A 13,074-nucleotide genomic window follows, 5' to 3' on the forward strand; every position below is an offset into this window, starting at 1 on the left:
ATATTTTGACATACAGTAAGGAATCAGACCATTCAATACTTGAAACAAATGGCACCAAACAAAAGAGGTTTCATCAATGTGGCTCATTATATCTCTGAAAAATGTTAGAGGAGATGGATATTTTTAAACTTCAGAACATGTTGGGCAAATAAATAGTGCTTTTCAATTTTAGAAACGATTCGAGAGTGATGTAATCGTGCATTTGCACATTGCAAAATTTGTGGACATAACTTTAAAACCATATAGCAGAAGTTAGACTTTTAGACTAGTTAAAGTGAGTGTTGTATATAAATACAGCTCTCCCCCATTATTACCTATCATTAGGGTGGGTGGGTCATAGCTGCCCACTGTATTGTGTGCAGAACATCTGTATAGTGAAAACAATAAATTGTGTGTGTGCCAGCCAGATGGATGGTAATAGTTTATGTAAGTTAATGTAAAAAACTTTACACGACATAGTATTTATATTTATATCATGATAACAATTTTTAAAATGTATATAAAAATATAATACCAAGTTTCATTTTTCATTCATATTATTGTTCATTATTAGTTCATGCATAACATTAAAACAAAGACATAAACACCTCATTGTAATAGATATAATTGCCGTTTGTAATTCCTGTTTACAGACGTTAAAAAAAAATATTTTTTGACAGAAAATGGATTAGATTTAGGTTACACTTACGGTCCTTGCATCTTGATGTTGAAAGCTTCATTCTTTTTTTAATTAGGAGCTCACATATTTCAAAAAAGGTTAATTCTTATCTTTGGCTACTGAGGAAAATCAAAACATACATTCCTCTTCAGTATATGGTCATCTTTTATAAAAGTTCTATTCAGCCATATCTGGACTACTGTAATGTAATTTGGGGTAGTACCTCTTAATCAGTAATAACACCACTTTTAAGACTCCAAAAGAGGGCCTGCCATTTAATTCTAGATCAGTGTATAGACAATTTTCAGGATGCAATGAATAATATAAAGGTTTTAACAATACGTGAAAGGATACTTCTTAGAAAGGCCAAATTGATGTATAAAGTATCCAGAAAAGCCATTCCTGTCTATCTAAGCAATATCTTTCACCAAAGAGATGCTGATTTTACTCCAAATTTAAGGTCCATAAGAAGTAAAAATTACATTATACCAAGGCCAAAGAAGGAATTGTTTAAAAAAGTTTTCAGTATGCTGGTCCACTGATATGGAACAACATTCCCAGTGACATAAGGCAGGCTCCTAGCATTTCTCTTTTCATAATCAATGTCTTAACACATTATCTCTGGAGGTTTGTCTTTTTCACCTGAAATTTGAGTAGGAAACACATTTTGAAAGCTATTCCTGAATACATCCAGAAAACACCAACTTCCAGGTCATCTTCCAATAACACAATGCCTAGTTGTGTTAGAAACATCGTTTTTCATTGGCTACTTGACTCATGCATGAGCAAAAGGGTAAAAGTTGGATTTTTTTTTGTTGTTGCTTAATTTCGTATCAAGACCAGTCTTTATTCCAAATGCCCATCTTATCCTACTTTTTGCAAAGGTTCATCTGTCTGTTTGCAATACATACCGGTTTGCCTTAGATCTGAGACCAAAAAGTCTAAATTCCAGACACAAAATTGGATTCCGACCACGAGCGAATTTTGGGTTAAAAAAAAATTGGGTCCACAAAATTAGGTTTTTCCATCTGTATTTTGTAGGGCAACTAGAAATTCGAGATTATTTGGTACTGTTGTAGAGCTACATCTGTCTACCTTTCTATAATACCACCCACTTTATTGTATCATGCATGACCATGACGCTACAGAACTCGGCAGTAGGATACTACCTTCTGACATGTTAACTCTTCACCAGGGGTTAATGTGTTAAATGGACGAAATTTTTTAAAAATTGAACAGTTCTAGTACAAAAAATACTACAGTCAAACCCACTTATCTCGACCTCGGTTATCTCGACAACCCGCTTATGTCGAGCGTTTTGGTCCGGTCCCGAAAAAATTCTTCTTTGTTATGCTATTTTTTACCCGCTTATCTCGACCTCTGTTAAGTCGATAACCCGGTTATGTCGGGCATAAGTTTCGGTCCGAAGTAACATGTGGACCCGCTTAATTCGACGAAATGCAACTTTTTAACGTCAATCTCACAGAAATTGTACAAGAAATAGTCAGCAAAAGCGATCGATTTGTAGAAAATATGAAGTAATATCAGTCTGCTTTTGTTTACTCCGGTGCTGATCTGTAACGAACGATTCAAAAGCACTTACGTTTTCATACATATGCTCGGCACCGTCGACACTTGCCACAAACAATTTCATTTTTTTAATGCATTCAGCCATTTCACTGTAGCTTGGGATAGTGATAGGCTGATCATCATCATCATCATCATCATCTTGCTTGCATGATTGTATCTGCTTCGTTGTCACCGATTGGATTATTTCCTCATCAGTAAGTTCACCATAGGCATTGGCATCATCATCCACGTGAACATAATTAGAAAATTCATCCCGAGCAATGCCTATGGAGTCCGCAATCTCATCAGCCATCGCTTCAAGACCTATTTCTGATTGAGGCTCTTTAATTTCTTGTGCAATTAAACACTGCTGGTGAAATTCTTCATCAGAAATTTCCGGAAAAATACAATGGAACCAGCAGTTTTGAATGGTTTTCGGCGATACACTGTTCCAAGCTGCACGGGCATACATGATGGCGTCTAGCAGAGTTGGTTTATAGGATCGCTTTTCCTCATTTGCACTCACAGTCAATGTACATGTACATGTACATGTATTTTCAAAAACATTTATTGATCTTTATCTGCGAGATACTGTCATATATTAACCTGGATATAATACAATCTTGGTTATTTTGCACCTAACACCGCGTTATGCGTGAATGGCGGGTGCCTGAAAGCAATCGGTGGATGTTTCTCTCTCATTCTCTCGTTTGTGATTTTCTTTGATCCATTTTTCAATCTGATAACATATTCAAACCTCTGAGTACAACCAAACATGATTTGTTTTTCAATATTCACATCAATTATAAAAATGCGTCGTGTGTTATCTGACATAAGTGATGCACACTACAGTAATGGATGCATACGCTACATGTGATATATGGAGTTCATAGATATATTTTTTCTTTAATAAATTACTTATGATGATAAAAAAGGAATAAATGATAACAACACCAGGTTAGTTCATTTCATTTTATTATCAATTAAGCGTTCTGTTTATTTTATTGTAACATGCAGTGGGAGCGGATTCCAGTAAACACCAGCAAGAGACAGGAGTAATGCTCAAGGACATTTTTAAAATTACCGGTTTTTATGAACCCGGATATCTCGGGACCCGGTTATGTCGACGATTTTTTTACACCCCCGACGTAATCGAGATAACCGGGTTTGACTGTACCTGCTTTTCTGTAATTTTGCATCATTTTCGTAGTTGAATTTTTCAATGCAGGATGATATTTTATGTTTTATATATGTTTATGTTTTCACAGATGCCTGTGAATGTGTTCCAGGCTTGATACTTTGAATTTTAAAATTACTTAATTATTTAGTGTCAAGCCAGACTCTTCACATCATGTTGTATATACTGTATATATTGTACATAACAGATAGAAGGCCTCAAGGTAGATTAGTTATGTAACTAATTGAGTTACCTTCTCTAAATAAAGTCTTTATTATTATTATTATTATTATTATTATTATTATTATTATTATCAGCAAATTGAAGTTCATATTGCATTACTAATAATGCATGAAAATATTTTAGAGAATTGTATTATTATTATTATTATTATTATTATTATTATTATTATTATTATTATTATATGCCATTGCATGAGAAAATACTGTGGTTGATTGATACATCGATGATACCAATCCATTTCTAGTGAGCTGGACCCTTTGCAGCATACCAATCATAAATAATTCTATTTTCAGTTCATTTGTAATATTTCTTTTATAGGTTTTGACCACTTTGTCTAAGCTCTCAAAGACGGAGTTGGCACAGAAAAAATACAAGTAAGTTTGCCTTTCTGTCACATTCCTAAAAAATTACCAGAAAATTCCCACTATGTATTAATAAAATAATGTAATAAACTTTAATTTATTGTAATAATTAATGTGAAATGTTCTTTTCGAAATTTGGAATGATTAGTATGTTGTTGTTATTATTATTATTATTATTAATATTATTATTATTATTATTATTATTATTATTATTAAACTTTATTATTACATTTATTATTATTATTATTATATTTTTCTTCCTCAAGTTTGGAAGTATTTATTTCATTGCTGCTTGGACAAAACATTTGATATTGAGGAATCCCCCAAAAATATGTTTCCGGTGTGCTGACCATCACAGTTTTTCAGTGCCAACTCTTGTCCCCCATGGTAAAAAATAAGAATTAATTAAAAATATTAATCATGTTTTTTTTTAAAAAACAAGGCCCCACAAAAACAACCTGCCTACCCACCCTAATTTTAATCCAAGTGCGGTAGAAAACACATATTTTTTTGCCTAAAAAGAATTTTATATAAATAAAAGTACACACAATCATTGGAAGTCAATTTTAAAATATGTCTTTCAGTATTTAGATGATACAGATATATAACTTGATTGTGGAATTTCCAGTAGTCACAAAATATGTGATGTTTCCTTCTATCGTTGTCTCCTCTTTTGTTTTTTTTTTATTTTCTCACATATCTATCAATAATACATGTGTATCCATCACAAGTCACTGAAGAACTGTTGATACCCAGATTTCAAAACTACATTAAAACCTCTGCCTGTGACCACCCCTAAAATTGAGACCACTACCCAGTTCCAACCTTGTTCATCCCACCATTAATACTGGCCGCCATGTATAGCCTATCTTGTGCTGAAAAATGGCGTTAAAACATACAACAACAACAACAACAACCTTGTTCATCCACTCCCATTTGCAAAAAAGTAAATACATTATACCTTCTTACATAGACCACTTTTCTATAGTTCATTTGGTGGTCTCAGTTTGGAGGGTATACTGTAATACTTATACGAGTTCTTGTATGTATAAATGATAAATCTGGAGGTTGGCACAACTATATAACAATTACACAGGTGGACCAGCTAAAACAAGAGTGATCTTGATCAGCTGGTGATCTTTGTACATGTACATACACAGTGGGTAAAGTTTGATTAATCTGCATGTAAATGGGAAATATGGTACTTATTACACACAGGGAACAATGGTGGCTTAGAGGTTAGAGTACTGAACTCACAACCGACAGGTAGCTGGTTCAGATCCTACCGTTGGACCAGCCAGGGTCAGCTATTGGTGTGTCTGTGAGCAAAGCACTCTACTCCAGTTGTCTTGGCACATAATAACCTGCTTGTGTGGCAGTGCAGTAAAGCAGCAAACCAAACCTATTAACACAGGTGGACATTATGTTTGATTCTAGTAGCAGGGGTGATGTTAGTGTGGAAGAGATTTATTTGTACATGAAAACTGCACAGTTGATTTGCTCTAAGTTTAACAACAGCTGTAGTATTCATTAATATTAACAAAGCTGGATCTAATCATGTTAGCGTTAGATATTTTAATCAACTGCATAATTAAGCACTTACTTAGTGACTTTTTGCCAGTGAGTGATGGGCAGATTTCATTGATTTTTTTGCAATTAAAAACATTGTATCAACTGAATTTGATGAGATTGTACAGTGGCAGACTTGCCGTTTTTTTTTTGGTATTTGTTGGTTAGGCTGCAGTGTTTGCCAAAAGTTCTAAACCTATACATGGAATATGATAACCAAAACTATTCTGTTTATTCAAACTGATTTGCAACTCAACCTTAACGACCTAATCTAGATGTTTCTCTTACAGCTGAGATCTGTTTTTATGCAAGGCATTGGCATGGCAGCTATCTTGAAATTCTCTTCCTCAAAAAAAAACAACAGAAAGTCATATCCTAATGTAGTTTTCACCAGATGATTTCTTATAGTTTTGTTGGTTCCAAGCTAAAATGGCATTGATCTAATTTCCAGTATTACAATCTTGGTGGCTGTCTTGAAACTATTCTTATTGCTATGATTGATTGAAAAGTCAATTTGATATGAGTTTTTATGCTGTCTAGCTGGCCTGAAATTAAATTGATGCAAATTGACCCTCAATATGGTAATAATGTGGGCCATGTTGAAAATATTATCATTATTCCTTTGAAATGAGTGTCAGTGTCAACATTGGTTTTCAGCAATAGACTTCTTATATACCTACTGTACACACAGTATGGCTGCCACATTGGTCATCCTGAAAATCTTGCTGTTACAACTTATTCAGAGTATCTGTGGCAACTCCATCAGGACACGTGGGGATATGTTTGAGGGACTTTTTCATAATCCTCTCTATGCTGTCTTTATAATAAAATCGTGCTCATCATAGATTCTGTTAATGAACATATTTTCAAAGTTAAATAATTGAAATAATGATGTTTGTCGGCATTATAAATTAATCAGTCTGGTGCAAAATGTTGTGTAATGTGTGGTACAACCTTTTCTTGTCACCTTCAGCTTTTTAGTAGTGTTGCCTCTATCAGTGTGGAAGTTGTCAGTGCGTTAAAAAAATAACAGAAAATTACAATTAAAACAGTGCTCTTAACCTGAGGTTTAGAAACGCGTAATTGTATTTGTAAATGTTTATTATATGGAGTTCGAATGTGTACAGCATACAGCCATGGTCATACAGTATACAACCATTGTCGTACAATATCCAGTTATTGTTTTAACACACAATCACTGCCACTGTTGATAATGGAAATAAACAGCATAGTTTTAGACCTATCCTTCAAAAGTTATTTATTATGCGCGCGCGCACACACACATACACACACTTATTCAAGCATACTAGTACTACACTGAATTCTGTTTATTGATTCTCTTCTGACATAAAACAACTCCCATCAAAACTGACAAGCCTTCCTGTTAAACATGTTTGAGGAAGGATATATTCTGGAGAAATCACTGGATTTGTAATATTTAATTTGGAGGGGAAAGGGTACTTTTAGCTGGATACCCTTTTTTTTATGTTGCAATTATTTCCTCTAAGCCACAATGCATAAACATAAACTTAAAGTCTGGAGGCAGTTATTGCAAACACTGGCTTGCCATGGAAACTATATATATATATATATATATATATATATATATATATATATATATATATATATATATATATATATATATATATATATATATATACACACACACACCCTTTTTTCTATGTTGCAATTATTTCCTCTAAGCCACAATGCATAAACATATAAACATAAACTTAAAGTCTGGAGGCAGTTATTGCAAACACTGGCTTGCCATGGAAACTATATATATATATATATATATATATATATATATATATATATATATATATATATATATATATATATATATAACACCCTTCTTATGCATGACTGGAAATAGGTGATTGGTGTGAACAGGTGGTACAGACTGAATTCCGGATGATTAGTGGCTGGTTGGTTTACTATAGCTGCTAGCTGTTTGCCAATTCCGTGGGTGCCTAATAATTGGCTTTATGTTCATCATATTTGTACTTGTTTTAAAGTCTAAAAGGCATCTGACGCCTATATGATTACTTAGAAACACTCTGTGTTGTTATTGATGTTCTTGTCTGCATTTTCATTTACACATTGCATCTGGGTCTTATTTTAGTTTTACTGATGAAAATTGGTTTGGTTTGGTTTGTTGTTGAGCAGCACATAGACACTGCAAAGGTTATATTGGGTTGAGGCAAGTAGAGTAAAAGTGCCGTGACTAAAGGCATACCACAGTAGCTATCTGAGCTGATCATCAGTTGGTGCAAAACCTACCTGCACCATTTTAGACCTGATGCCTTAAACAATTGATCATCACCAACTTCTATAACCCAGAATATCAGCTTCTAGAAACGTTTAACTTATCACAAGAATATTTGTCCATAGAAACACAGTTAGACCAGGACTATATAAATTCTGTAAAAATTTAGCCTTACACATGTACAAAAAGACATATTTCTCTACATCCATTTTCATACTCACAGCAAAATGAAATTTGGTGGGTTATACTAGAGTCATGTTGATCATCAGTCTGTCCATTACACTTGTTCTCTTAAGATCTACAGAAACACTTTAAAAGTTGGTATACTTTTACGTGTTGTAAGAAAATGGAATATGTTTGAATCAGCATTTTAGGAGTTAGCCACATTGGAAGTGTTGAGCAGCATCAATGTTTGTTGAAGTTTTAGTTTTAAAAAAGTATTTTTTTAATAAAAATTCCTGAACCTTCTCATAGATTCTCATCATATATGGCATGAATTATCATGACGCTAAAACAATTCCTTCTTTGACATACATGTTCACTCTTCCAATTTACATTTGGATCTAGGTCCCAGTCTTTGACATACATGTACACTCTTCCAATTTACATTGGGATCCAGGTCCCAGTTTTGGAAAGTTTGCACTGATATTGTGGTTCAGGTTTTTCATTTGCCAATATTTTATTTCTTCATGAGCCCACAACTGAAGAACAAGTCTGAACATTTGAGACCCAATTGGTTTGATTATATGCAGTTTATATTGATCAAGAAAAAGAATCGATTCATTAGACAGACGACAAGCTGTTGTAGATCGAAAATATAAATTTTCTACACATTTTACTTTTAATTGCGGACAACAACTGCCACTGGTGACACATTGTGGTCAGTATTATCATTCAGTGTTTGCAATATGTTTTACATTCTTTTGGCTGTGGCATTGAAAACAGAAGGCAAAATTCAATACATTTTGAAACAGTAATGAATATTTCAGTTTTGTATACTGTATAAAAAATAATTGCAAATTATTATGAAGTTGTGAATTTTATCCTCTGCTGCAAGAGTAGAAGGGTTATTATATTAAATGTTACATTGTACACTTTTACCTTTTGTCATGTATGAGAAGGCTCCATGGAAGACTGGTCAGTTGACCAATGAGCTTCTTCTTTAAATAATAATAATAATAATAATAATAATAATAATAATTTATACATGTTTTTCCTTTCTAGCCTTTTGCCTTTATCTCCTGTTTTGTGTATCTTTCTCAAGGTGCTTAAGCTTAATGAGCACTATATAGTCACATGTGCTGATATGCTATTAAACCCTATACATACATACATACATACATACATACATACATACATACATACACACACACATACATACATACATACATACATACACACATACATACATACATACACACACACATACATACATACATACATACACACACATACATACATACACACACACATACATACATACATACATACATACACACATACATACATACATACATACATACATACATACATACATACATACATACATACATACACACATACATACATGCACACAACATACATACATACATACATACACACAGACAGACAGACAGACATACATACATATATACATACATACATACATACATACATATGCACACACACACAATTATTTTGGTACCATAAAAAAATTGTACCATGGTACACCACTTTATTTCTGAATATACTGTGATGCTACGGATAACCACAACTATGTTAAGGACCAACAAATTAAATGTTCTTGGGAAGGCACCAGAAGCTTTTTTGTTTAATTTCCATTTGTCAGTAGCTGGAAAAAAATATCTTGCCCTGATTTATAGCAAAATAACACCTCTTTGACATTATTTGGAAAAAAATATTAATTATATTTAGATAAAAGAAATGAAACTATATATCAGCACAAAAGAAAATCACAGTCCTCCCCAACCCCCCCAAAAAATTAAGTGGCTGGTACCTTATAGTAATTTTCTACGTATCTGTTAATTGTTGTATAAGTTGCAATCTAAAAGCTGTGTGTGATGATTAAGCTTACACAATAGCATACTGTGAAAGACACCTTGCTGAAATAAGAGAGACTATTGACAAAAACAGGAAGTTTGAAATCAAAGCCTACAATTAACTGGCTACACTAGTAATATAATAGGCAGAGAAATTTCGAGTTGGATGCCAATACCTGGGCAAGATATTTATCAGAGTGGATAGTAAACATAAAGCACGCTTACTCACTAAACGAGAAAATATTTGTTTATTCCTTATTGATGGAAAGTACTGTCGTACCGGTATAGTGCAGAAGTACTGTAATACGTATCACCAGAAAAAATAAAATGATAAACTGGTATACTAGTAATACCATTCATCTCTACATACATGTACACACACACACACACAAACACATACACATTTTGTATTTAGGATGGATATTTTGTTGTCCAGAGGAATTTTATGGGACTAATGTTTAACATATGCTTTGTTGATTTATTCTGTAATTCTAGCGGATTTCCATCCAATAATCACCATCACATACCTGAGCATGATTACTATAATGCGCTCGAGGAGCTCGCCCAGTAAGTGTACCCAATGATAAAATACCCCATAACGGCCAGAGGCTTATTTTGGCTAGAGCCTGGGGCCCCGGGGCTTTGTGCCATTTTTGTGTGCATCTTGAGCATTTGGGCTAGCTTTAGTTTTAATGTTTAATTTCATTAATACTAATAATAGACAAGGAGTGAACAATTCTGGATTTTTCAGTTTCATTAACCTTCATGGCCATTTCTAAAAGACATATATTTCTTCATTATTGTTAACGATTCCTACTTCATGTAATTATATAAATATTGACTGTTCTTACAAGTCGATCAAGGAATTAATTCTTTGTTGATAAACAGTTGTTGCAATTTCTGAGGAATCTGTCTATGACAATCAGCGTGAGACATTTTTAAGGAAAGGGACAATTGCATTGATTTTATAATCTTGTTTATTTTGTCCATCTTGGCACCTGCTGTGTTTAACTTTAAACTTTAATGGTTTTGTAAAATTAGTTAGCATGAATGGCTGCTTGTTTTATAAAAAAAATTATTAGATTTACCCAGAATTGTAACTTCTCGTTATATTTAAACCATATTTATCTCTAGTACACAAGACAGGAACCAAACCATAAAAGTGACAGCCAGAATCTTGGACCCTACTATATTCAATTATATTATCAGGTGTTGTTTTGGTTTTTCTTTGCTTTAGAAAAGCGATTTTTAATCATGGAAGATGGACATGGAAAAAAGATTACTCCAAACTTACGTAAATTTTTAGTGGCATTCATGCCAGATTATTCAATATTTTTAGGCTATGGAGTAAGCTATTCAGTCCACAAATGATTGAAACTTTTAGAAGAAAAAAAACATTTCCTTTTTGTGTAAAACTAAATTCTTTGCCCCCCTCCCCCCTGTGCATTGAAGGTTTTGATGTACACTGTACATGGTTTGGGATTGTCTATTGGAAGAACACAGCATGGTTGGCTACATAGAGTGTTTGTTTTAGAATTCCCTTAATTAAAAAGGATTAAAGTAGTTCAGATGTCACTGATTAAAATAAGGGCATGTCCATGACATGTCATGCACATGTATTGACACCCTTTATTTGAGTGGAAAGGTAAAAAGGAATTTAAAATTTTTAATTGCACAACTGTCACTTTGGGCTGGGTTGAATTTAAGTTGGATCAGAATTATCAAAATTAAGACTTGGCAAAATTACTTCATTTGTTCTATTTAATTTGCATAATACAAGTTTTAAATGACTGGTCACCAAATTGAATTAGGCCTTTGAAATCACCATTTAGCTTGTCACCTTGGTTGCAGTATGTAGACTCTACTTCCCTTCCAGAAAAGACTAGTCTCCAATTTCACTAATGCAGGTCTTATTATTAAGTCCAGACTTGAGGCATTTAATTGGCCTCTTTAAAGACAGACTTATATTTCAGTCTATCAGATCAGTGGACCTGAGACTTAAGTCCAAAGTTAGACTTGTGTTCTGTTGATGAATCTCAGCTCTGGCCTGATATAATTAAACATATGTTTTAAAGTTGTCTAGATCTGAGACAATTGGCTGGTCAAATTTAAGTCAGCCAGTTTAAGGGAAATACATTTTTCTCTCCAGTAATGAATTCATTTTAAGACCTAGAAAACACACTAAATGTGTGATTATTTCAATGCAAAAGTGCCATATTTTAAAATTCTTGACAGTGGTGATCTGTGTGCATATTTTGTTGTTAAAGTGTATCGTATAATGTAATTTAGCTTTTTTATAATTTGAAAGCACAATTGTGAGAAATATAAACCTACAAACTTTGTTACAATTGCTTCACATTTGGCGTGATACTGATTCTTAAATCCACTACAGGAGGAAAGTTTAAAATAGCGAATCAGTTTGAGTGGAATTTCCCGTATGTCAGTATCCATCTTGGATGTCATATAACTGTGGAAGTAAACAGGGTCACAGTTACATGATTGGTCAGTTACATGCCTGATTGGCTTGGTACAAAGTCCTGGCATCATACCAGAACAGATGAAGTGTGACAGTAGGAAACCATCATTAACTCGTTTTTAGGTTGTTTTTATTAATATAGATTTTTGTATCAAAAGTTGTTGTTGTTGTTGTTGTCGTGGGGTTTAACGCCATTTTTCAACACACGATAGGCTATGTATGGCGCCAGTATTAATGGTGGAGGAAGAAACCGGGAAAACCCCAGAAAGAACCACCGACCCACGAAGAGCTACTGGCAAGCTTTCTGACATACCCACGTTGGCTGAATGTATCAAAAGTAATATAGAAACAAATGGAGCAGAACAGTTTAGATGTGATATAAACTGGTAACTATTTCGTTCAAACTAGCTCCTTTGTTCCTTGACCTAGGAATCATTAGCCTGCCGTTTGTAACAGCGATATCTTCCATGTCTATAATGCAGTTTACTTTATAGGTAATTTCTGAAGATCTAATTATTTTTCACTTGGGTGATGTGTACCGTGTTTCTTTTTATTTTGCTTTGTTTTTGCAGAGTGGATTTCACAGACTTGAGATATGTATTGTCTCAAGAACCAACACTGTCTCTTTCTTTGCCCTGAATGAATTCTATTACTCTTCTGTCAGCACTTACTACTTTTCTTGGCCTTCATTGGTCAGTTGAAGAAACAC

At 33.7% G+C, this 13,074-nt stretch overlaps 1 protein-coding gene across 13 annotated transcripts in view; it reads left to right on the plus strand.

Annotated features, from left to right (window-relative positions):
* LOC149778535 (proto-oncogene vav-like) overlaps nt 1–13,074 on the plus strand; it is a 220,624-nt gene that overhangs the window by 51,960 nt on the left and 155,590 nt on the right. For 12 of the 13 annotated variants that reach the window (XM_089939423.1, XM_089939418.1, XM_089939430.1 and 9 more), the window contains exons 3-4: nt 3,966–4,021; nt 10,385–10,456. In XM_089939423.1, coding sequence (XP_089795549.1) covers nt 3,966–4,021; nt 10,385–10,456 — 128 coding nt within the window. The remainder of the gene's footprint in view (nt 1–3,965; nt 4,022–10,384; nt 10,457–13,074) is intronic. The other variant, XM_089939428.1, reaches the window with a different exon arrangement.

The sequence above is a fragment of the Sinohyriopsis cumingii genome, chromosome 17 (assembly GCF_028554795.1).
Source record: "Sinohyriopsis cumingii isolate HCF-2022 chromosome 17, ASM2855479v2, whole genome shotgun sequence".
Lineage (NCBI taxonomy): Eukaryota > Metazoa > Mollusca > Bivalvia > Unionida > Unionidae > Sinohyriopsis > Sinohyriopsis cumingii.